This window comes from Diceros bicornis, chromosome 34 (genome assembly GCF_020826845.1).
Source record: "Diceros bicornis minor isolate mBicDic1 chromosome 34, mDicBic1.mat.cur, whole genome shotgun sequence".
Taxonomy (NCBI): domain Eukaryota; kingdom Metazoa; phylum Chordata; class Mammalia; order Perissodactyla; family Rhinocerotidae; genus Diceros; species Diceros bicornis.
In genome coordinates, this window is record NC_080773.1 from 20,110,700 (window position 1) to 20,136,878 (window position 26,179).

The following is a 26,179-nucleotide window of genomic DNA, read 5'->3' on the forward strand; positions in this document are numbered from 1 at the left end:
TTAGACCACACGAAGCCTCCCAGCTCAACAGGGCCTACCTTGGCTCACTGAACTCTACTCTGGGCCACACTGGCCTGACAGAGCCACCACACATTTGGCTCACCAGACTCAATGAAACAAAGCCACGCAGACACAAGCATGCACACAAAAGGCAGGGGTGGGGATGGGTGTCTTTAACGGCCGTTTTCGCTAGCTCCATCTCCCACCCCTCCCTGCCAGGTGAGTTCAAAGACTTGGTGTGTTTGGGTGGAGATGACCCTGACAATATCGGGTCTTTTCCCTTAGATCGTCCAGATCAGATCCAAGTGCCACCCCTTATTCTCCTCCTAGGAAGACCCACAGACCAAGACCCACCAAAGAGAGGTGTGGGTCAGTCACTGGCCATGGCCCAATACAGGAAGTGCAGGCTTCATCCCAATGACATCACAGGAAGTAACCCCGAGACACCACAGAAAGTACAGGCCCCCATGAGATCACTGACTTGACTTTCAAGGAAGGCTCATTGAGACATCAGAGGAAGTACCTGTCTCTCCTATCATCACAGGAAGTGACCTCTGGGGAACTATTTCCTGTGACATGATATGGAGCGCCCGAAGTACCCCGAAAGTACTTGACTCAGTGACATCACAACAGGGACCTTCACTCCTCTTACTCCAGAAAAAGCCATAGGAGATGCCACAGGAAGCTGTTCCAGCCTCTCCCAAGAGTCTTGCCCGCGGGACTGGCCCAATAGCAGAGCCGGCCTCATTCCCAGCAGCACCACACCCCCCTCCCCATACAACCTGACAACAAAAGAGTAAAAAGGCCCACCCAGGCGGGGCAACTCCAGTGGGGAGAGAGTAGCTGAGAAAATCTGTGAACTCTGGGGCCCCTGCTCCTTATGCCCCGTTTCAGCTCTGACTCCTCTGCTACCTCTACTCCCATCACTTCCCTCCGATCTGGAACTGAAAGCAGGAGAGGTGGGGTGTTGTTCTGGGGAGGCCCCTCATTCTAGGTGACCCAGAGGCTCCCTCCCCTCCTCCCATATGGAAAGAAAAACTTATAAAGGGGGAAAAAAATCCTTACCAAAAAAAAAAAAAAAAAAAAGGAGGGAAAGAAAGAGAAAATAACGCTTTGTTTTCTATTAAAATCAACAAAATGCAATATATACAGATATCACACAGACCTGGGCCCTGGGAGAGGAGGGTCAGGCCCAGTCAAGCATAGGGAGGAAGGAAGAAGGGGTCAGTTCAGGGCTGGAGAGGGAGCTTCTGGGCCCCATCCCCAGCCATCACTCAATCCTGCCTATGACTACCAGAAGGGGGGGTGCAGTCAGGCCTACCCCAGCCCCATCCCACGAGGAGCAGGACTACACGGAGCTGAGGTCAGGAGTTGGGGAGGAGGAGAAGAAGGAGGAGGAGGAGGAGGAGGGAGAGGGAGAGGGTGGGAGCATACACCACGGGCTTCATCCCACTTTCTGGGGGTTTGAGGCCCTCACTCCCTGCTCGTAGGTGACCCGCTGGCTGATGAGGTATTGAGCGGCTTGCGTGGCCGCGGGGCTGCCCGTGATGGTGACCCGCCGGTTCCGCGTGCCTGGCAGGAACTCTCCCTTCTTGGAGATCTGGATGCGGGCGCCTGTCAGCTCCTGGTACTCCACCAGCGTCTTGCCCCCCTTGCCCAGGATGGCTCCCACCAGGTTCTCAGGCACCGCAATCTCCACCAGCTCCTTGGCACTCTCAGCTGCCAACTTCTCTGCTGTCAGGAAGCCCCCAGCTGCCCCGGCCGCGGCTGCAGCGGCCACCAGCGGGCCACCCCCTCCGCCTGCCCCACCGCCCGCCCCGGCCCCGAGGTAGCCATTGGCAGCCGCGGCCAATGCAAAAGACCCCAGGGCTCCGGGTGGCGGGGGTGGAGGCGGGGCAGCCCCTCCGGCTGGCCCCGCCCCTGCCTCACCCGCATAGGATGCCAGGAGGTTGGCAGCGGCGGCGGCGGCAGGGTTGGCACCAGCGGCCACAGCGGCCAGGACCCCTGAGGCCGCAGCTGAGTTGAGGCCCAGGCCGAGGGAGTTGGTGTTGTAGCCGTAACTCGCCAGCGTGTTGAGCGCTGTGCTGATGGCCAGTAGGTCGGTGCCTGAGAAGGCAGGCAGGGCGGCAGGGAAGGCTCCCACGCCCGCCAACCCCGCAGGGCCCAGCAGGCCGGAGGCAGCAGCAGCTGAGGCAGCGGCAGCAGCAGGCAGCACATCGGCGGGGCTGGCGTACGGCGAGCCGGTGGGGTTGGAGTTGGCCACAGGGCCAGCCACGTTGGCGTAGCTGATGTTGAGGCAGCTGCTGCTCTGGGGATCTTCCTGTACCTTCTGCACGATGGCGCTCACGGCCTTGTGCACCTGCTCCGGTTCACCGCTGACAGTCACCACGCGCTCCTGCAGGTTGATGCCCTCTGGCTTCTGGGACAGCTGCACCCAAGCACCCGACTGTTCCATCACGGCTTTCACTGTGGCGCCACCCTTGCCGATGATCAGGCCTGCCGTGCTGTTGGGGACGATCAGCTTGGCCTGCGTGGGGAGCAGCAGAGAGGGTCTTTAGAGTGGTAAACATTGCAGTCTCGAGTCATTCTCTGCCCCTGCTCTCAAGTGTCCAAAATCAGGCCCAGCACCTCCCTTGATATGCACTAGTATGGTCTCACTGGTTGTTAAAAATATTGAAATACTTCCATACTGGTTGGTAAAAAAAGAGCTAGTATTCCAACTATCCCTCAGTAGCCTCTCAGCCACCCTGTCCCATGGCCCTGGGAGCCCTGGGACCTCCCTTCCATCCAGCACCTAAAGGCTTAATGGCTGACCCAGTGGGGGCCCTCCAGGACCCTGCTCCCAGCTTGCACTGGTGCCTGTGCCTTCTATATCATTGAGTGCTCTGACTCCCAGCCCCAGCAAAGGCATCATTAGTCCCACTTTACAGATGAGCCATTTGACGCATAAGAGGTGAAGGGACTTGCCCCAAGGTCACCCAGATAATGAGGGAGCTGAAATCCAGCCTTGTGGATTCCTGCCCCACTGTGCTTCCCACACTGTGGCATGGTCATCTCGCACTTAATCTCTTTGTCTAATCTCTTTGTCATTGTCATGGGATGAATTGATCCCCCTTCCCCAGCAATTCATATGCTGACATCCTAACCTCCAGTACCCCAGAATATGACTATATTTGAAGATAGGGTCTTTAAAGAGGCAACTAAGGTTAAGTGAGGTCATTAGGGTCGGCTCTAATCCAATATGACTGGTGTCCTTATAAGAAGAGATCAGGACACAGACACGCACAGAGGGAAGACCATATGAAGACCCAGGGAGAGGATGGCCATCTATAAGTCAAGGAGAGAGGCCTCAGAAGAAACCAACCCTGCCGACACCTTGATCTCGGACTTCTAGCCTCCAGGATTGTGAGAAAATGAATCGTTTCATTTTACCAGTTTGTGGTACTTTGTTACGATAGCCCTAGCAATCGCATACAGTTGTCTTATCGGTAAAATGAAGATAACAAAACCTTACGTCTGAGAGGCAGGGAGGAAACTGGTCACTTAAATATGGTGGTCCCCTCTTCTCAGTTGCAGAGCAGCCCATCCTCTGCGGTCACAAATCTGATCAACCTTCATTTCAGCGGAGATATTTCAAAACCAAACATCTCCTTTCACATCTTCAGGAGCATTTCTACACATAAATTCCTCCTTCTCAATCCTTCCCACGTCCCCTCAGACCTCTGGATTCCATCCCTGAAGCTGTCACCTCTGCCTGTCCTCTCCACCCCTGAGCTATACCCCAAGGGTGTTTGAGAAATTTGTGGGAGCAGGTTTTGGTTGTCGCAAGGACTGAGGGCAGACATGGGCATTCAGTGGGCAGGGCCACGGATGTTTGCACCCCATAGTGTGAGAGTCGCTTCCTCACAACGAAGAATGCCCCAGGTCCTGTATGACTTTTCAATGTTCCCCTGGACATTCATGTTGGTGAAAAGTCTGTTTATAAATCTCTGAGCCCAGAACTGAACCCCATGATCCATGTAAGTACCAAGTATTTTTTTGCATGGTTTTAAGATCTACTGAACTTTCTAAGAATACAACTATCAGTAAATCAAGGGAAGATTGTACATTGTTTTGTTCTGAACTTAACCAAGAGTCGTTGATCATTTTAGGAAACCATGACGTCAGCAGTAATGCCACATGCATCATTTAAGTCCCCAATACTACACTCTGGATCATCGCATTTGTCACTGCCTCACTCACTTAGACTATGTTAGGTGTGAGCAGCTGACTATTTCATTATTTCCCCTATTGTGGTCCTGGCTGAGCATTTACATATTCAAATTCATCTTATTTTATAACAAATCACCTTCTTTTCATTTCTCCTTTATTTAAAAAAGTCTTATGGGATAGAGAAAATGTACATCTGTACGATGTAATATTATTTGGCAATCGATTTAAACAAATGAAGTACCGATCCATGCTACAATGTGGAAGAACCTAGAAAACATGACACTGCGTGAAAGAAGCCAGGCACAAAAGACCACATATTGTATGATTTCATTTATATGAATGCTCAGAACAGGCAAATCTATAGAGACAGAAAGTAGATTAGTGGTGGCTTAGGGCGGCGGGGAGGGGGGGTGGTGAGCTGAGGGGATTGGGGGGTGATAGCTAAGGGGATCAAGATTTCTTTTTGAGAAAATGAAATGTTCTAAAATTGTGGTGATGGATGCCCAACTCTGAATATAATAAAACCACTGAATTGCATACTTTAAAGGGGTCAATTGTATGTATGTGAATTATATCTCAGTAAAACTGTTAAAAATCTTATGGATATAGATATGTTATATATATATACACACACAGATATATATATACAATTTCAGAGAGTAAAGTAGGCAGGGGAAAATATTTGCAGGAGAAAGGGGACGTGGGGCCTGACAGGGCTGACAGCTGCTGCTCTACACGCTCTGTTCTGTTGATCTCTCTGACTTCAATTCTTCCCTTCCTCCCCCTGTTGACTCCACTGCAGACACATTAGATTCCCTGCTGTTCCTCCAATTTTCCCAGCTCAGTCCAGACTCAGAGCCTTTGCACCTGCTGTTCCCTCACCTGGAACGCTTTTCCCCAGAAAAGGCAGCTCGCCCCTCTCTTCATTCAGGTCTTTGCACAAATGCACCTCCTCAGAGAGGCCTTCGCTGACGCCCCAATTATCAAAGCTTGTTTATGTGCCTATTTTATGTCCGCAGCACAGACACCTCCAGGTTTGTATCCAACTGCTAACCTCACATCTCTAGTGTAATGTTGAATGGACGCCTCAAACCGAAAAGTTCAAAATGGAATTCCTCATCTCCCTTCTCGAATGTATTTCTGCCATAGTCTTCTCGTTTCAGGGCACGGGAAAACGCATCCTTCCACTACTCAGGCCCATGACCTAGGAGTCCTCGCTTCCTCCACACTCATCCAATCAACATCCAATCAGTGATTCTGTTGCCTTCACCTTCAAAGATATACCCTAGACTGTTCTAGACTAAAAGAGACTAATGAGGTAAACAACCAAGTGCAATGAATGAACCTTGACTGAATCTTGGATACAAAAATACCCTATAGATATAAAAGATGTTTTGGGGCAATTTGAGTATAGGCTTTTTGTTAAATAACAGTATGGAATTTGTGTTAATTTTTCTAAGTGTGCTAATAGTAATACAACAATATAGGAGACTGTCATTGCTCTTGGGAGACAGATGCTGAAGTATTTCAGGGTGAAGAGTCATGAGGTGTACAACTTATTTTCAAATGGATCGGCAAAAAAAAAAAATCCAACCGAGGTGTGTGTGTGTTGAGATAAAGCAAATGTTATCAGTTGGTGAATCTAAGTGCAGGGTATAGGGAGTTCATTGCATTATTCTTTAAACATTTTCAAAATAAAAAGTTATGAGAAAAAAAATATATGCCCAATATTCCCTTCCCTTCTTCTCTGCTTTATTTTTCTTCATAGTACTTTTCACACTCTGGCATCCTACACGTTTTACTTATTTACTTGTTTATTTTCTGTTTCCCCATGAAAGAATGAAAGATCCACAAGGGTAGAGATTTTTGTCTGTTTTGGCGACTGCTGGGTTTTCAGTGCCCAGAGGAGGAGTGCCCGGGACACACTCACCAAAGGGAGGGTGAATGAATGATGGATGAAAGAATGAGTGATGACATGGCTAAAGGACCAAGCAGGAATGGGACTGGGTGGAGGCAGCCAGGTGGATCTAACCTGGTGGCGCGTGTGTGTGTGTGTGTGTGTGTGAGAGAGAGAGAGAGAGTGTGTATGTGTGGTAAGGTGCTGTGCATTTGGGTAGCCAAACTCAGCCTGATCTGAGTTTTCTAGATTAACTGGAAATTCTGAGTTGTCAAATGTGAAGCATCCCAGTTTTCAAATGTTGGCAACCTCTTCAAAATGTCTAAGAACCACTGAGTAGTAGCCAGGCCACCAGTTTGCAGTCTGTGCACACAGATCCCTGAAAAGCTGCCTTGGACTCTGGAGACATCTGCTCAGGTTCAAATCCTGGCTCGACCACTGATGCTGGGCAAGGGCTCTCATCTCTTTGAGACTCAGTTTTCTCATCTGTAAAATGGGGATATTCATACCTCCTCCACAGGATTATTGTGAGGCCTAATTGAGATCATGCATGAAATGACGAGCTTGAAATTCAAGTATGACCATGATTAGCCAGAACTGAGTATGGCTGCCCTTCAGGTGACTCACACAGCTGACCACTGCCAGGTTATACCTGGCTACCTCCCCTCAGTCATGTTTCTGTTTGGCCCCCGTGGGCATGTCATCATCCATTCATTCAAATAAACAACATTTGCTGATGACCTCCTGTGTGCCAAGCATAGGGTGCCATGTGAGTGTGCAATTAATATGTGCCCATAGTAAGTACTCAAGAAATGGTCATTGTCATTGTTACCTCCATGGGAAGAAATGGGTTTAAATCCCACATCTGTGGTATAGCCACTTTGGAAAACAGTCTGGTAGTTCTTCAAAAAGTTAAAAATAGATTTATCATATGACCCAGAAATTCCACCCCTAGGTATATACCCAAGAGAACTGAAAACATATGTTCATTAGCAGCATTATTCATAATAGCTAAAAACGTAGAAACAACCCAAATTTCTATCAATTGATGAACAGACAAACAAAATGTGGTATATCCATACACTGAAATATTATTTGGCCATAAAAAGGAATGATGTTTTGATATATGCTACAATATGGATGCATCTTGAAAAAATTCGGCTAAGAGAAAGAGGCCAGACACAAAAGGCCACAAAAATGTCATTCAATTTATATAAAATATTCAGAATAGGCAAATCCACAGACACCAAAAGTAGATTAGCAGTGGGAAGGGGCTGGGAGAATGGAGAGCGATTGCTAATGGGTATGGGGCTTCTTTTTGGGGTGGTGAAAATGTTTTGGAATTAGATTGTGGTGATCAATGCACAACTTTGTGAATATACTAAAACCACTGAATTAGACATTTTAAAATGGTGAACCTTACAGTATGTGAATTAGATCTCAATAGAGCTGTTATTTAAAAAAAATCGTTAGAAAAAAAGAAGTTTGATAAGTCAAGGGGATAGAACAGTAGAATGTACAAAACTAGACCTAAGAGTAAAGAGGTTTTTAGTATGTGATACAGCATTTCAGAGCAATGCAGGAAGGATGGAATCTTTTTATCCCAGCAATTGTGTTCACCAAGAAATGGTGAAAGCAAATGCCTTTATCTCTCTGTGCTTCAGTTTCCTTATCTCCAACATTGACATAACCACAGCTCCTCCATACAGTTATTGGGAAGATTCAATGACTAAAGTGACTGCCTAGTGCCTGGCACATGGGAAGCCCTCAGAAAACAGTAGCTGCCTTCATGATAGGCCCAGACTGTAGAAGCACAGCATCTTAGAGAGATCCACAGCATCAGTTCCATGGAATCCTAGAGTCCCAGGATGTTAGAACAGTAGAATCTCAGAATAATACATGCCTAGAATTTTGGAATCACAGAGCCATAGAATTGTAGGAGTTTTAGAACCAGAAAGACCTCAGAGACCCTCTATCCCAATGGTTTGCAAGTCTGGAGATTTTAAAATAATAGCGATAATGATAATAATAATAACAATAACAGCAGCAGCAGGTAACAGTGCTTACCATGTGGCAGGCACTTTTCTAAACACTTTCATATAGTAACTTAATCTTAGCAACAACCCTACAAGGTAGGCACTATTATTATCACATTTTATAGACTGGGAAACCAAGGCACAGAGAGGTTAAGTAACTTACTCAAGGTCACACAGATAGTTAACAGTAAAGCCAGGATCTGATCCCAGGCCAGAGTCCGTGTTCAGATTCCCAGGCCTTATTCCAAAAATTCTGATTCAGTGGCTCCAATTTGGGACCTTGGAATCTGCATTTTAAGCCACCTAGATGATTCAGATACCAGCCAGGGGTGAGAATCACCAGTCTAGCCTAGAGGTGGCAAACTGGTGGTCCTCAGGCCAGGGCCAGCCCACAGCCACATAGTGTTTTAAAAACAGAGCCAACTTTTAAAAATCAGTTGATTGCAAATATTTCTGGTTCCTTTTGAATTTGGAAGATGTGGCAACACTATGTCCACCTTCCCAAAGGGCAAGAATCAAGTGCAGCTGAGTAGCAGCTGCCTCCTTAGGGATGGCATTATATCTCTACGGTGAGGCCACAGTCTCCCATCCTTTATGTTCTCTTTCTGAATCCTGGAGGCATTTCAATTTATAATCCCTACTTTGACCCAGCTTCCACACTGTAAAGAAAGAAAAACTGAGGCTTACAGAGGGAAGAAGACGCAGAGTAACACAGGAAGTCCAAGGCAAAAAGGGAACAGACCTGCCTCCTGATTCAAAAATCCCATAATAACAGTAACGGCAGCTAACATTTTTTGAGAACTGTCCATGCGTTAGGCATTCATGCTAAGTGCTTTTCAAACATCAATGAACACTGAGCACCACCCTTAAGTAGGTACCATAATGAATCTCATTTTACAGATGAGGAAAACAAGGCACAGAGAAATCAAGTCACTTGCTCAAGGTCACACAGGTAAGAAGCATCAGTGTTGATTCAACTCAACATCTGACTCCGGAGCCTGAGCCTTCAGCCATTATCTCGCTCACTCTTTGCGGCCCCTGGATAATAAGGCAGAGGAAAAATCCTGGTTCTATAACCTTTCCACTCCACTATCTCAGAGTTCCTGTGGATTAGGGGGTGGGGTGGGAGGCTCTTTCAGGCGCAGATGGTGCTAACCCCATTTTCCCTGCAACACGTGCAAACTCTTGATGAACCCTGAGCCCCTTGTGGCCGCGACCAAGGCGGAAGGAAGAGGCAATACCCTCGCCTCCCTGTGGGTAAGCTGTGGCCTGCTAGTGGGAAGGCATTCGGGAGAGGCCTGGCGGGGCGCGAGGAGCAGGGCCGCTTCAGCACCAAGGACAGCAGCCGCGCTCCAAGCCCCAAGCCCGCAGCCTCTTTTTGGGAGCGATGCGCAGGGCAGCATGCTTCCAGGGCTTTCCGCCCACCGTTCCCCGCAGAGCTTGGGGAAACTTAGGTCCGTGGTCTCCTCCACCTCAGGGCAACAAGAATTCCCAAGAATTCCAGATTTCTTTTACCGAGGCCCTCTCTCTTGTCTTTGCTTCCAGGAAGTCGTAAGGACCCCTCACCAGTGGCGGATGCTTCTCGCCCCTTTGCATCGTGTGCGCATGTATTTGGGAGCGAAGAAAGGGAGAGAAATAGAGGAGCGTGCGCAGCCAGCCCCGCGTTCCCCTCCCCTTCGCTCCCTACCCAGGGACGGTGCTCCCAGGACCTTTACAGCAAGCCCACCTGCCCCGTGCGCACCGTGGTTGCTTGGCAACCGGAGAGGCTTGGCAACCGGAGAGGACCGAGCAGCGATTGGTCCGCTCCCTGCCACGCCCCTACACCACTGCTTCCCCGTAACTGAGGCAACCCAGAGGGGCTGCCCTCCTCCTTCCATCCCTCCTGGAGAGACTGTGTGGGAGAGGGACCCGCCCCTCTTCTCACTAGCAAAACACCATTTCTCCAAAATGGTGGCTACTCCCATACAGTAATTAATGGAAAGAGAGACTATGAGAGGCCATTTCTAAACTCTTCTGGATATGGATGAGCTGTCACTGAGGTCACTTCCGGTGAGAACAGGAAGTGGGAGGCAGGTTGCCCTGAGAGACAATGGGATGAGGTGGAAGGGAGAAAAGGATCTGGATAATCCCAGGAAGGAGGGATAAGTAGGAGGTTCTGGGCTAACTTCTTCCAGACCTTCACTCTTTTTCTGAATCGAGCCCACTCCTAGAGGTCTGGAGTCCCTCGGCTGACTCCCTAGTAATAATACTAACCACTACCACGTAGCTGATTGATAAACGTTTTATCCCATGGAACCCCCATAGTACTCCAGTGGTGTGGGAGGAGTGTTTTCTCCCGCCCCTCGCCAGCTTTACAGAAACCCAGTCTCTGCCCCTGCTGACCTGCTTGGCTCTGTCGGGGTTCATCGTGGTTTGGGGTTGAAGGATGTTGACTACCTCAGGCTTGGTCATCGCTTGTGGGATTTCTCGGACCTTCTCAGCAATAAAGCTGTGCACAGCATTCAAGGCCTCTGCTGTGCCCTGTACCAGGCATACTCGCTCTGTGGTTCCTGTTGTGCAAGGAAGAGAGAGGGCTCATCAGACAGGAATGGGGACATTTCTGAGAGACAGGCCCCATTTAATAGAAAGAGAAAACTGAGGTCTGAGAGTGGACCTGACTGGCCCCAGGTCACACGGCAAGCCCAGGGAAGCTGGCATGGGCTCCCAGGCCATGATGGGTGGCCGGAAGAGTGAGTGGAATCCCTGTTTTGTAATCTGCACTTCACCTCCCTCCCCTAAAACAACCCAAGGGGATGGAAGAATGATGCTTAAGTGCTTTGCGATGCCCACAGCAGCCCTGGGCAGGGGAGACAGGGCTCAGCTGCCTCTTCCCAGTCCTTGCTGGCTCCCGGTTGCTTTGGCAACCATTCACTCACCCCCCCCTTCTAGAAGCCGAGAGCTCAGGCCTGCAACGGTTGCCACAGTAACTGGAACCCCCTTATCGGTCTGGCTGGCCGGGTCCTCAGCCCACCCCCAGGGGGACGAGGGACGAGGCCCCGTTGCCATGGCAACCCCTGAAAGCCTGCAGCGACGGCCTCTGGGCTTTTGGAGAGGATGGGGAAGGGTTGGGGGATGGGGGAGACAGAAGAGAGGCCTGAGTGCCTGCCTGGACCCACCAGATGGAGGGCTGAGAGTGGGGGAGGGCAGGGGTGTGGAGAAGGGAGAGTAGAGTGGGTCAAAGGCTACTCGTGGAAGAGTGGGGACAAGGGGACAGAGAAAGGAGGGTGGCGTGGGTACCTTTGCTGGAGACACTCCAGACATTGGCTGTGGTTCCGACCTGGGCATCCTTACAGTGTGTGTGTGTGTACTAGGGGGACAGCGGGGAAAAGAGAAGCTGACTCTGGGTGGTAGTGGGATATGCGTGTGTGGGAGAGAGACTCTGGTGACACTGTGACCAGTGTGAGTATATCTGTGAGGCTGTTTGGGTGAGCGGTTTGTGTGTGTGTGTGTGTGTGTGTGTGTGTATTTGCACGAATGCATGTGTATACTTGACAGGACTGGCTAAATTATCTTTGTCTGTATATGTGTGTATAAGAGAAAGAGCAGGACAGACTGAGATATAAACAGACTGCATGATGTAGTGATTCCAGTAAAGATGTTTGTGTGCAGTCGTGTGTGTGGGAAAGAGTGTGGTTGTCGCTGTGATGTTCAAGGTTATGTACACTATTTGTGAGACTGAGCTGTGTGTACATGAGAGCTTGAGAGAAAGAAACAAAGAATCTCACGAAGCAGCAGTGAGGCTGTACGATGAAGTACACCACTTTGAGACTGCATGACATTGTGTGTGTCTGCGTTATTGTGTGCACACGTGTGTGAGTAAGGCAAAGAGACAGCCAGACACCTCTAGGTGTTCAAGAGGTGTGAGGTATGCACGTATATGTGTATGAGTGTGTATAGGAAACAGACAGATAAGACTGAATGATGTGTGTGAACATGAGAAGGAGAAAGCGATCAACAGGCAGACCCAGGTGTCCCTGTGTAAGACTGTTTGGAGGACTGATGTGTCTGTGTGTGTGTCTGAGTGTATGTTTTCCAGCCAGACAAAGGAGACTCTACTATGACTGTCTGGTGTGAGCATGTGGCTGCCTGGGTGAGCTGGGCATGTTTGGTGTGTGGAGCGTGTGTGAGTCTCTCCCTGGGTGGGACTCTGTCTGCAGGACCGGTGAGCTCCCTGGGTCTGGAAAAGGTCTGGAGTGTGTGCCAGGCTCCGCGTGCCTGTGTGTCTGGGACACTTGGGGGTGAGTGTCTGGTGTCCTGAGGGCATTCCAGTGCAGCATGCTGGTGCTACCACTCTGACCCCTCACTTGCTCTCAGCCTGGCATGCCAGTCTCGCTATGCGTCTGGTCGTCACTATCTTGGGTCACTTGTGGAGTTGACATCCCCCATCTCTTTTGGGCCGCTGTTCCTCGCTCTTACTCCCCCCCACCCCAGAACAATGGCTTGGTCTGAGCCAAGGGTGAGTCAGCGTGCAGGCTGCCTCCGTCTGGGTGTAAATAGGAAAGGGTGTGGGTCAGGGTGGGAACTGGGGGGGGGGGGCGGGGCGGGGTGGCCCCAGGGAGAGCCTGGCTGAAGTGGCCAGCCTCCCATCTCTGCGAGGATTCCTTCCAGCTCAGGGGGTCTGTGATCTCTTACTCCCTTGGAGTTCTTAACCGGGGTCCACAGGGGCTTCGGCAGGCTCAGTTAAACCCTGAAAGAATGTCCAATAATGACAGCTGGAGCTTACATAACACCACGCACCAGGTGCCATTCTAAGTACTTTATATAGATTTGTTCACATTATATCTGAGGCAGATATTAAGACATTATTATTCCTGATTTACTGCTAAGGACACAGAGGCACAGAGAAGGTTTGGGGTTTGTCCAAGTTCACTCAACCAGTAGTGAAAGATTGGGGTTTTGAACCCAGGTGTCTGGCTAGAGTTGGGGCCTTTAACCACTGCACCACCCAGTGCAAAACTGGGGTGTGTGGTGTGTGTGTGTGTTGGGGGGAGGCATAAAATGACTGCAGTTTTGCTTTTGTATTTTTGATAGAAAAAAAGAATATGTATGAATGTATTAAGTAGTCACTTAAGATTTTGCACTTTGGTACAAATATGTTATAAATCAATAAAATTTAAAAAAATGTGTGCGTCTATGCTTTTCTTCTGGGGGCAGGGTCCAGGGCTTCAGGCAGATGCTCAAAATCAGAAGGAGTTTAGAATCACTAGGGTGTCTGTGTGAGTACACGGAGTCTGTGTGGCCTTGGGCAGGTACCTGCCTCTTTCTGGGTCTTGGTTTCTCCATGTGTGACCCAGAAGGATTGAATCTGGGGCTTGGGGTTTCCTGTACCAAGGAGGGGACACCCTTTATATGCTCTGTTGCTTCCTTGGGGTTAAGTGCCAGGTAGGTTTTTGTTCCACATAGTGGACAAAGTACAGTGTGTGTGTGTGTGTGTGTGTGTGTGTGTGAACCTACAAGGCTCAGAGGACCTTTTCAATTTCTCCACTGTCATTTCTCACCTGTTCTCTATGCTTCAGCCACACTGAAAAACCATCCCCCCACCTCTGAATATGCTATTTCATCTTCCTGAACCACCTCTCACTGCTCTTTGTCTAGCTCACTCTTACTTATTGCTCTGGGCTCCCCCTCCAGGAAGTCCTTCCTGACCTCCCCAGGCTGCGTCGCGTACCCTGTCTGGGTTCCAACCATCCTCTGGGCTTCCCCGTCCTAGCTCTGACCATGCTCAGTCATCATTGGTGTTCGGTCTGTCTCCCCTACTGGGCTGTGAGATCCGAGAGAGCAAGGATGCAGCATCTCAGTCACTCTGTGTCCCCACCTCCATCTAGCACAGGGCTGGCATAGAGAACGTGTTCAGAGAATATGTGTTGAATGAATGAATGAAAGGGTGTCAGCCAAGAGCAGAGGGAAATACGCTGTTTGTCTCGTGCAGTAGCATCTCCACTTCTTACGTTCCTGTGGGTCCTGGGAGGTCCTAGGGACAGGACTAGGATGTAGGGTGCTGTGTCCTGCATCTCTGAGTCAGGAGCCAGGACATGCTGTACGATCTGGAAGTTCGACATCAGGAGAGCGGAAGTGGGCTAGACGCATGCCCTGGGGCTGAGGGAGATGCTGGCTCATGTTGCTTGTGGGGCCCAGGGGAGTCAATGACTTTCCCATTCTGCGGGGTTCTCAGCTGCCTCGCCTGTGGGATGTGTGACTGAGCTGGGAGGAGATGACGTGGCTCATGTCAGAAAATGTGATCCAGGGGCAAGGAACCAAGTGTCCCAGGATGAATGTCCCAAGCAGAGGTCTTGTCTGTACCTTGTAGGCTAGAAGGGCGTGGGGCAAACTGGGCCAGGGTGGAAGAGAACAGGGGGAGGTGTGCCTGGTTCCCTGGCCTTGTCTCTAAACCTCTTGCCAAAGCTGCTTAGTGAGATGGGAGGGAGGGGAGAGAGAGAGAGAGAGAGAAAGAGAGACAGAGAGAGGAAATGAATGTGTCCTGACCCCAGGCTCCAGCTCTGGTGTTTGACCTAAAAAATCCAAAGGGATTAAGGATGAGCTAGAGCCAGCGCTGGACCAAAGATGCAATTCAGGGGGCCTTCCCTGGATTCCTAGACGTCAACGCTGGGTCATTGGCCTTGGGAGGGAGATACGGAGAGGTGAGAGATATTGCGGGGGATTAGAGAGAGTGGAGGGGGCTTGAAAAATTTATGGTTGGGGGGAGAGAGAGAGAGCTGGAGGAGAGGCAGAGAAAGGGTTAGGTTTGGAGAGAGGGAAAAAAACACAAGGGAGCTGAAACTTATGAGAAAGAGGGAAACATAAAGGGAGAGATGGGCGAGCAGAGGCAGAAAGAAATGAGGGGCAACCCCAGTGGAGAAGGATCCCATTGAGGTGTGCTGCTAAATATTGGTTGACTGGATGATTAAATAGGAAGGTGCATTGCAAGAGCAAGAGAAAGAAAAATATGAGAATATGAGAGATGGAGGGAAAGGAAAAGATGGAGAGAGATGGGAAGACAGAAAGGCAGGGAAAGAGGAGAGGGAGAGGGAAAGCAAAGCAGAGACAGACAGCCGGGATGGGAGACTAAGAGAACAAGAGATGGAGGGTATGGAACCAGAGAGATAGAAGCAAATAGAAGAGCAGGAGGCGACAGAGAGGCGGAGGGGAAGGGAGACTAACAGAACAAGAGATGGGAAAGTCGGAAACAGATGAGAAAGAGACACATAAAGAATGACACAGACAGAAAACCAGTGAGACTCAGACTGGTTAAGATGGGGTGACAGAGAAATCCAGAGGGAAAGAGTGGGGGTGTGTGTAACACGGACGGCTGCCCCCCAAACCCTGAGGGATACCCTGACACCTGCCTCCCTGCCCACCCTCCCAGCTCCTCCAACTGACCCAAAGGGGCAGGTGTGTGGGAAGGAGCACATCTGCCAGCACATCATGCAAATGAGCTCATGAATATGCAGCAGGCCTATTGTCTTGCCCTGCCCCCACCCCCATCTGCTCGGGTCTGGCCCTTGGGGTTGAGGGCAGCTGTGTCCCCTTAGGGGGAGGGGAGGCCCCCCCCCCCACTATCACTGCCCCTAGGGCAGCCCTTCCTCCTCATCCAGGGCCCAGGTGGGAGGGAGGACAGACTGCTGGGCCGGGGCTCACCCGGATAGAAGTCTTTGGACTTGGAGAGCTTGATGGTGGCTCCCGTCTCCTTCTGCAGCTGCACGATGGTCTGCCCACCCTTGCCAATGATGGAGCCCGCTGCGTAGCTGGGGATCAGCACCTTCAGGAAGTATTCGCCTTCCTCTGCGGGGCACACAGCGGGAGGGGAGTCAGGGGAAGGGGTCTTCACCTTTGGTGGGCTAGGAAACCACCGGGATCACAGTAACATACAGGAGGAATCACCATGAGAATAGCAGTCAGGAAAATAATACAAATCATGATCTTCATTCATTCATTCATTCATTCATTCCACAAATAGTTACTAAGCACCTGCTCCCTGCTTGGCACCGTTCTAGCGAAGCAGCCGTGAAGGAAACAGACAAAGCTCCTTGATTTCGCGGGCAAATGAGGCAAATAAAGACAGAAGAGGTTTAGTGATTCAGCCAAAAGCTCACATAGCTACATTCTTTTAGAGGGGGAGACAGACAGTATGCTTTATGTCAGATGGTGGTGAGTACTCAGAAAACAAAAAGAGGCAGGAAGGGGGATGAGGGTGTAGGGCTGAATGCTCAGATCCCTGGCCAGGAAAGCCCTCCCCAAGAATTCTTTGTTTATCAAACGTTTCTACAGCACCTAATTTGCGCTAGACTCCGTTCCAAGTACTTTACAAATACCAGTTCTTTCCATTTTCACACTGATGCTATGAGAAAGGTACTTTAATAAACCCATTCTGCAGATGAGCACAAAGGTCAAGGAATTGCCCTAGTTCACAGAGCTAGTAGGTGGCAGAGCTGAGATTTGAATCCAACATGGCTGCAGAGTCCATGCTCTGGACAACTATGATATACTGTCTCCAGGCTGTGGAAGAGGGAGCAGAACTATGTGGCTATGTGGAAGAAGAGCAAGTGCAAAGGCCCTGGGGTGGGATTGTGCTTGGGTTGTTTGAGAGAGAGTGAGGTGGCCAGTGTGGCTGGGGCTGAGTGACAGAGGAGGAGAGTGGGAGGAGATGAGGCCTGAGAGGGGTGGTGGGAGTGGTAGGGTGTTGAGGCTTGGGGGCTGTGGTGAGGTCTTTGGCTTTCACTTCAAGTGGGGTGGGAGCCACGGGAGGGCTCTGAGCAGGAGAGGGATTGTGATCTGACTTAGGTTTCAAGAAGATCCCTCTGACACCATGAGGGGAGCAGACTGAGAAGCAAAGGTGGAAAAGCTGGGAGTCCAGTGAGGAAGTGACTGCAGTGGTCCGGGCAGGAGGTGATAGCCATCTGACTGGTGGAAACAGCGAGGGAGGAGGGGGCGGGGGGAAGGAGGGCTGGACTCTGGAGATGCTCTCAATGCTCACTATTGACCCAGCGCTGCGTCTAGTGCTTTGCAAGCTTGATCTCATCCATTCCTCACAATCTCCCAGTGAGGTGGGTAGAATGAACTCCATTTTTACATAAGAGGAAACTGAGGTGCAGAGGGGCTCAGAGAAGTGAGGGCACAGGGCCAAGGTCAGTAGCCCAGAGGCACCAAGACAGTTGTCCCATTGGGATTCAAATGCAATTCTGCTTCATGTTTGGCCCTCCCTTGCTTGACACCCTCCCCTGCTGGTGGCTAACGACAGCCTCAAAGACCTAGAGGTGGCAGGTGGTGCCAAGGGTCCTTTGCTAGGGACCAATTTTCTTGGTCACGCGTAAAACACTTTGATAATGCAGTCTCAAGGCAAGCGCCCAGCCTCTCCTACCTTCTAACCAAACCGTTGCCCCTACGTCCTCCTAGGGAAAAAATTCTGGTGCCTTCTCAGTGTAAGTCTCTTTGTGATTTGGACCCGCCCACCTTTCCAGCTTTGCATCCTCATCTTCCTCTATGGGCACCAGGCACACCTTCCTTTTGGTTCCCCAAACATTTCCTCCTCCAACCCACCTCAGGGCCTTTGCACATTCTCTGTGCCTGGAACTCCCCTCCCCCAGTGAATTCCTGTTGTCTTTCGGGTCCCCACTCAAACGTCACTTCTTCTTGGAAGCTTTCCTTGGACTCTGAGGAGGGGTGGATCCCCCGTTTCACGCCTTCAGAGCAGTGTATCACAGAAGTCTATCGTGGGTCACGTCACTAGAGTTCACCCTTGTGTCCCAGGGCCTCACGCAGTGCCTGGCACATAGAGTAGGCAGGCAGCAAACACTGGGAAAAGGAAGGGAGGAGCAGGCCATTCTGCTTCCAAAGCTCAAAGTCTTAAACCGTCCCCCAGTGGTTTTTCAACTTTTTCTTTTAAGCAAAGGAAACCTATTTTCAATGTCTCACATGAAACTCCAACATACAGAGCAGATAAAAGAGAAACTGGCTCTGGTGAAAGTGGGGGCGGGGTGGGGGGCTGGGAGCCCTGCCCATTTCCGCCTGGTCCCTTAAGATTGAAGGTTCTGGGTTCCCTGATGTGTTAATATGGGGATATGGCGGCAAGGGGCTGGATGTGGCTTTGCAGGCATGGGGAGGGGGTCTAGAATTAAGGGGTTTCCCTGAGCCCAAGGCAATCCTCTTAAAACTTGCCTAATCAGACCATTAAGCCTATTAGATCATTAGCCCACCAGGGTGCCTTCCCATCAGTCATCCTGACCCCCCTGAATTCACTTTCTTCCTTGGGCTCACAGAGGTGGCCTCTTGCCTGCCCCGCCCCTAAACCTGTCACAGGGATGAGGGGCCAGTTCTCATCTCTGGAAGGCTCAGAAGACAGACGAGGAGGGCGCTCCCACTAGGACTCCGATCTCACTCCCCATCTTCTCTCCAGTCAAGGCCTCTACCCCAGCTTCCCTCTTGAAGACAGAAGGTATTTACCTGCTCTGAAGAAAACCGGGGACGCCCCCCACCCCATTTTCTGCACTCTGTCTCTCACACTTCCCAAGTTTTGTCTGAGAATTGCCATAGGAAATGGCAGGAACAGCCCTAGACTGAGTGTGAATTTTGTCACTGACAAGCCGTGTGGCCTTGGGCAAGTTGCCTCAGCTCTTTGGGTCTCAGTTTTCTCATCTATAAAATGGGGACATGATCACGCTGCCTCATAGGGTTACTGTGATTGATTAAATGATAAACTATAAAGTCTCCGGCACACAGAGCACTGGAGAAACCATCATCATCATTATTGTTGCCTACTTCATGCAGACAAGTTCTTATCCCAGAGCCTGGTACACGGTCACCGCTCTATAAATGGGGAAATGAGTCTCTAACATTTGGGGCTTTGTTGGGAGATAGGAGAAGGAGGGGAGACCCCATTTTCTTCATCACCTCCCTCCCCAGTCTCTTCTCTGCTTCTTGGAGGAGGAATGTCCTCTCGCTGATAGAAGCGAGACCCTCTGCTTGTACCCTGTCTCAGTATCTCTCCCTTCTTCCTCATGCCACCCTCTTGAATTCTGCCCTTCGTACGTCCCTCTGGGCTATTATTTCCTTCCTTCTTCTCTCCCTTCCTCCAACAAATCCTTCCCGAGCACCCACACTGTGCCTTGTTTTAGGTGCTGGGGAGATAGCGGGGGAACAAGGCAGTCCATTTCTTTTAAGTCCACTAGCTTTTAAAATGGAAATGCAGCTATTTAAAGAGGACATTTAAAAATCATTGCGGATAATCAGAGTTTGAAGGGCTGGTTATGTTTTTCCCTCCAAAGCGCATTAATAAAAACACATAATGGTCAAAAAAAAAAGTTTGTCCGTGGACCCCCTTAAACCACCTTGTGGGTGCTCGGTGGTTCCGCTATCAGAGTAATGGGAATTCTGGAGCCCCCTCCTCAGCCGAGTCTCCTTCGGATTGTGACCCACTGAGACCCCCACCTGTAGAAGCTCAGAACTCTAGGTCCCAGGGGTCCCCGTGGTGACCAGCAGTCTGCTCTGGTCCTCTTCAGAATCTTCTGCATGCCCTTCCTGTTTGGGGGCATTTCCCACCGTGTGAGTCCCACCTCCCCCAGGAAGAAGCCAGGCCTCTATTTCCCAGACTGCCTTGCAGCAAGGGGCAGGCATGTGACCTCAGCTGAACCCGGATCCCCAGACCTCACACCCTGTTTGAACACCCAAGCCTCCACCTGTGAAAAAGTTCTTCCTTTTACTGAAGCAGAATCTAGACGCCAGAACTTTCCACCCAACCACCCTCCAACCTCCTCTGAGCTGTTCCCTTGGGGTCCAGGCAGCTCCCTCTACTCAGTGACAGGGACTGAAGAACCGAAGTTGACAAACTTCAGCTCTCCTGATTCATCTGTTTCCCTCTTGAGGCAATGTTAAGCATTTCCACTTTGGGAAGGGGCTGTTTTTCCTCTTCTCGTCACTATGAGTCTCTGGTCTCCCCCTCCCTTTTGTGCCCACCTCCTCAGGAATGCTTCTGGAGGCTTCCAAAAAGCATACTCCCCCACCCCCTCCATAAATAACGTTTACCTACCCAAGAGATTCAGAGTGATGTGGTAAGAGTGGCATTTTCTTTTTTTCTTTTGTGAGGAAGATCAGCCCCGAGCTAACATCTGTTGCCAATCCTCCTCTTTTTTGCTGAGGAAGACTGGCCCTGGGCTAACACCCGTGCCCATCTTCCTCCACTTTATATGTGGGACGCAGCCACAGCACGGCTTGATAAGTGGTGCGTAGGTCTGTGCCTGGGATCTGAACCTGCGAACCCCAGGCCGCTGAAGCAGAGTGTGAGAACTTAACCACTACGCCACCGGGCCGGCCCCAGAGTGGCATTTTTTACCGTCAGTGAGTTGGCCCTGGAATGTGGTTTTGATCTGGAGGAGGGTAATTAATGACAAAGGGAGAGCTGAAGGGGTGTGTGTTGCAGAGGTGTTGTTTCAGGCGGACGGGAGTAAAGTTGGAGTGTGGTACACATGGCACTTGCTCTTGTCTGGGGGTCGGGGGTGGAGGAGACGGCATGTTCTGTGGAGGTATGAAGAGGCTGGGGTGTGACGCTGACATTGTCATGAGGAGCGGGTGGGGATGTTGTTGGTGGAAGAAAAGAGGTGGTGAGTGTGGGGCGGGAGCGGTCTCGCTGAGGAGGGGCGGGTCGCCAGGCACGTGAAGTCTTTCTGTGAACGATGGTGTTGCCCGTTCCCGTGACAAACGTAACACAACTGGGGTGTGTTTCCGAAGCATCTGCAGGGATGAGGTGCCGAAGGCTGTGATGCTGTCTTTGAGTTGTGACACTGTCTCTGGGTGAGAGAAAGGTGGAGGGAGTATGACTTCCTTGGGGCGAATCACCATTGGATGGTCAAACAGGACTATGACATTCTCAGTGGCACTAATAATAATAATAATGTGATAGGTATTGTTAATTGAGCGTTTACCATCTGCCAGGCTTTATGCACTCTGCTGCACAGACACAATCTCATTTAACCCACACAACAGCCTGGAGAGGGAGAGGTAGACCTTGCAGTTCTCATTTTCCAGATGAGGAGACTGAGGCTCAGAGCAACGAATTAACTTGCCTGAGGGTCACACACGAAGCACGTGGCAGGGATGAGATGAGCCCCGGAAGGTTTCACTCCAGGGCTCTTAACTCTGGTGACACTGTCTTTGTGTTAAAGAGTGAGGGATGTTGGGAGCAAGTGAGGGATATTGGGATGTTGGCTGGTGTGTCAGCTACGTTTGGGGTGTGGGGTGTGTATGTGTGTGTGTTTGTGTGTGTAAGGGGAAGCTGCTGTTTCTGTATATTTGAGGGGGGACAGAGGTAGGAATAGCCAGGAATACAGGGGCCGTTCTAGTGGCACCTTAAGTTACAATCTGTACTCAAGGGGGACATTCTTTGTTACTGTCCCACAGACGGGTCATTTGTTTCTCTGATGAGTTCCTAACCGGAGTTTCCATCCAGCCTCTTCACCCAAGTCCTCCTGTCCTAGGGCCTTGTCTCCCTCCCAGTGGCATCTGCCTGCCAGTCACAGTGCCCAGAAGCCAGTTTTAACAGCCACCATCTCCTCTATCAGCCCCCAAGAATGAATAGGAGTGGCAGGCTGGCACCGTGGGCAAGAGCTTACTTTGCCCGATCTGCCACGACTTGCTGTGACACCCCGGAAAAGTCCCTCACCCCTCTGGGCCTCAGTTTCCTCACCTGAAAATGGGGTTCACTATAGTTTCTACCCACACAATGGAGCCAGTCTCCTGAATTCAAATCATGGCTCTGCCTCTCATTAGCTGACTGGCCTTGAGTAAGTTAGTTAACTTTTCTGTGCTCATTTTTTCATCTGTAAGATACGTAACATAACAGAACTGTAAGGATTAAATGATTGGTCCGTGCCAAGCATTTCCCATACACTTCCTGGCACACCGTAGCAGCAGAAATGTTAGCCATTCTTATAATTTATTACTATTACATCATAGGGTGTTGGGAGAATTAAATGAAATACTACATGTAAGCCATTAAGCAATAATATTGGTAGCTATTATTACTATTATAGCTGTGGTTATTATTATTTGCCCATTTGGCAGATGGTGACACTGAGGCTCAGAAGAGGGGTGGGGTTGACCCAGCGTCCCACAGTCATGAAAGCATTGTTGGAAAGAGCCCTCAATATTGAGATGAAAGTCCTGGACCCTCGCCCAGCCCTGCCTCTGAGTGTTTCTGTAAATGTAAATGGAGGACTGTCTCTTTGCCTCCCCTGGCCTCAGTTTCCCCATGGGTCAATAGGAGGGGAGGAGGAAGAGCCTGGAGGAGAGAGTCCCTGAGGGCTCATCCTAGTTTCCCAGCTGCTGGGGGAGGCAGGATGCACAGTGGTTAAGCACATGAGCTCTGGAACAGGGCAGCCGAGAGTTGGAGAGATCCCAGCTCTACCAATTATGAGCTGTGTGACTTTGAGAAAGTGGCTTCATTTCACTGAGCCTCAGTTTCCCTCACCTGAAAAAGCAGCTCAAATCGTCTCCCCCAAGGGTTGTACTGGGAAATGAACCCATATCTCAGAGCCTGACTCATACCAGATGCCAAGTACTCAGTTCTGACAGTGCTCGGTAGCATCACCATTGTTAGGTTGTGCTGCTCTTAGAGATCAGATTTTGAGCATCTCAGCCTCTTTAAGAGAAGGATGAGACACCCCCCTGCAGCAGGAGCGGGACTGGACTGGCAGGCTGAGCTCAGGGACTGCCTGGGTCTCGGACCCTCTCCGGGACTGGGAATGGCACTGGGGCAGGAAGGAGGGAAGGAAGTCGGCGGGGACATATTCATGTGTGCGCTGGGGGTGGGGAAGCAGGAAGAAGGACAGGAAACTCCCTCCCACCCCCTCCCCCAACTTCCCTTTCCTCCAATTTCTGCTGGACACCCTCACAGGCAGCCAGTGGGTCCCTGATCGTGTCCCACCTGGACAGTGAGGGGGCACTGGGATGCGAGGAAGAGACTTGGCTTGTGTTCATCCGAGGGGAGGAGGTGGAAGGTCCCCACTCCCCGACTAGTGCCTGGCGGAGGGGGAAAGGTGCCCTCTGCTCGAGGTCATCCCTCTCCCATCCGGAGGAAAAGGCCAGAGGAAGTGCAGATTTTGGCCAAGGTGACCGCCGGGAGGGGCTTGTCTGCTCTGGGGTCTCCCTCCTTCCGGGGAGCTAATGGGCTGGGCTCTGAGGACCTGGACAAACCCAGTCTCCATCCTGAGTCCCCACCAGAGACGTATACTAGAGTTCCCAGCTTGTCTTTTATTCTCCGGCACACAAACCTCCACAGGCCACACACGCAGTGAGGGTCCCTCTTGTCTTACACACACGCACACCTTCTGTTGTATCAAACATTCAGCCATCACACACACACATACACACACACACACACACACACACACTCTTTCTCTCTCTCTCTGTTATCCACACACAGATCCCCACACCTCTGGTGTCACCCACTCAACCATTTCACACACACACCCCTCCCCTTGTTACACATTTACACACACTTAGGTGTCACACACATACACCTTCCCTTTTCATCCCCCTTGGGTGTCATATGCACACATTCCCTGTCACACGAGCACCCATCCTTCCCTTTCCTTGTTACACAGCCTCGTGTGTTTCACCCACAGAGCCCCAGCCTCTCCCTCATCATACACCCACCTTCCCTTGTTGCACACACCCCCTCTGATGTCACTGTTGCACACCTCCATGTGTCACACCCCGCCACAGCCTCTCTGGAGTCACACCCACACTCTTCTTGTCACATACCCTCACCAGCTTCTCCTGGTCCCACCCCACCCCAGACACGCCTGTGTCACACACTGAACTGCCGTCCCCTGATCCACCCGGCCTCTCATGGCTCACACCCAGAGCTGGCCCATTCGGCATCCCACACACACCCCCTTGCATGTCACACACACCTTCTCCCTATGTGTCACACTCTGCCACAGCCCTCTCTGGGGTGACAGGCACACGCTTTCCCTTGTCACACAAACCCCTTAGAGGGTCTCAAACATGAAGCCCAGCCCCTCTCATCTCGCCCTGTCTTCTGCACACACACACCCTCTTTCCTGTCATATCCCTGATCCCTAATGTCACACATCCAGGCCTTACAAGGCCCACAGGCACACACGAACACACACACACGCCTGTCCCAGCCACACATTCTCCCACCTAGCTTTACACACCCACCCTTTCCTCCATTTCACCCAACACACCCACCCAGCTTGTCCCCATGCACGATCCCGCCCATGACCCACACATGCTTCCCTCTGGGACAACCCTTGCTCAGGACGTCCCCAGAGAGGGAGGCTGGAAGCTCCGGGTCCGCAGGCCTCCTCTACTCCTTCCGCTACCCGGCCAGGACACGCCAGCCCGGGAACACCCCTGCCCCAGGGGGTCACATCACACGCCCCTCAAGGACACAGAGACACCCGCCCAGAGGGACCCACGCCCCCCATCCTTCGCGCCCCCCCAAGGACACTTACCACCCCCTCCCCCCCAACTCCTCTCATTGCAGACAAAGCTCGCAGCCCCGGGGCCGCGGCGAGAGGGACAAGGGGTCTGGCCCCCTCCCCAACTCCCCTCTCCGTGCCCCGGTCCCGGGAGGGGCGCCCTTCCCCTCCCTAGAGCCCTTGCACCTGCCATGGTGGGGGGAGGAGAGAGAAAGGCGAGGGCCCCTGCCCGCTCCCTACACCGAGCCGCAGCCCTTTCTCACCTCCCGTGTTGCTGCGCTTGGTGCAGACCACCTCGGGGGGCGTTTCGAGGGGCCTCTTGCGGGAATCCGGGGCCTCGGGCTCCATGGGGGGGGCCTGGGGCGGCGGCTGCTGCTGCTGCGGCGGCTGCGGCGGCGGCGGCGGCGGCTGCTGTGGCGGCGGCGACGGCTGCTGGGGAGGCTGGGGTTGCGGCGGCGGCGGCGGCGGGGGCGGCGGCGGCTGCGGGGCCGCGGAGGCCGTGAAGAGGCCGTGCACCGCGCCGGCGGCCATCATCCTCATGGTGGGGGGGGCGGGGGACGGGGGAGGGGAGGGGGAGGGAAGGGGATGTGGGAGAGGGAGGGGGCGGCGGCGGAGGGATGGGGGAGGGGGAACCCCGGGGAGGCAAGGAGGGAGGGAGCTGGATCTGGGGGGCCGACAGAGCCTGGAGGGCGGATGTGAGCAGGATGGGAGGGCAAAGGGGGTCTCCGATAGGGCCCGAAGAGAACTGAGGGGTGGGGTCTCTCTCAAGATCACAGAGGCCGGGGACTGGCCGCACTACTGGGGAGACAGGACCCCCTTCTTTGCTCCCCCGGGCGGAGGGCCGAGCCCCCCAGACCCTGCTCGGGGCGGGGGGCCGGAGGAGCGGGGCCGGAGGTGGGAGGCGGAGGCGGCCGCTAGTGGGGACCCGGGGGGCGGCGGGCGCGGGCGGCAGTGGCGGCAGGGCTGGTGGTGGCTGCTGGCCCGAGCATCTTCTTCCCGGAGGCTCCCACAGCGGCCTGGCCCCGCCCACCCGCGCGAGGTCACGCCCATGTCGGTCAGGGCCACGCCCTTCGGCGCCCCCATTGGTCTGCCCTTGAATCCTGGACCACGCCTCTGTGGGTTGGCCACGCCCTTTCCCGCCGCGGCGCGAGGGACCAGGCTCCCCCAGGCTACAATAAGGTTCCTGGGCTCATCCACACCTTCCCCCCTCCTCACCTATAGTCAACGTTTCTTGAGCACTTACTATGTGGCAGATCCGGTTCTAAGAAAGCGCTTCACAAACCTTATCACGTTCAATTCCCAGAGCAACCAACTCTGTAAGGTGCCCTTATCCCCACTTTACAGACGAGGAAACAGCCTCAGAGACTTGACATCAGTTAGTCAAGATACGAAATCCAGCTTCCCAGTGTCGCCCAACTCTGACAGCTGGGAAGTTCCCCCTCAAATCTTTCATTCATCCCTTGAAGAATCAACACAGCGTTACTACAAGGGCTCAGAGGATTGAGTTCAAGGAACACCTGAGTTAAAGCATGTACACAGAGCCTAGCACCCAACTGGCG

The 26,179-nt window shown here is 52.0% G+C and overlaps 1 protein-coding gene across 1 annotated transcript; it reads right to left on the reverse strand.

Moving 5' to 3' along the window:
• Positions 1 to 1,053: 1,053 nt before the first annotated feature.
• NOVA2 (NOVA alternative splicing regulator 2) lies at positions 1,054 to 25,020 on the reverse strand. The gene is made up of 4 exons (XM_058529623.1): positions 24,884 to 25,020; positions 15,820 to 15,963; positions 10,528 to 10,694; positions 1,054 to 2,527 (listed from the first exon to the last, which is right to left on the reverse strand). Exons 1-4 carry the CDS (start codon positions 24,966 to 24,968, stop codon positions 1,445 to 1,447), a joined length of 1,479 nt encoding a protein of 492 aa, XP_058385606.1. The 5' UTR covers positions 24,969 to 25,020; the 3' UTR covers positions 1,054 to 1,444.
• Between the last annotated feature and the right edge of the window lie 1,159 nt (positions 25,021 to 26,179).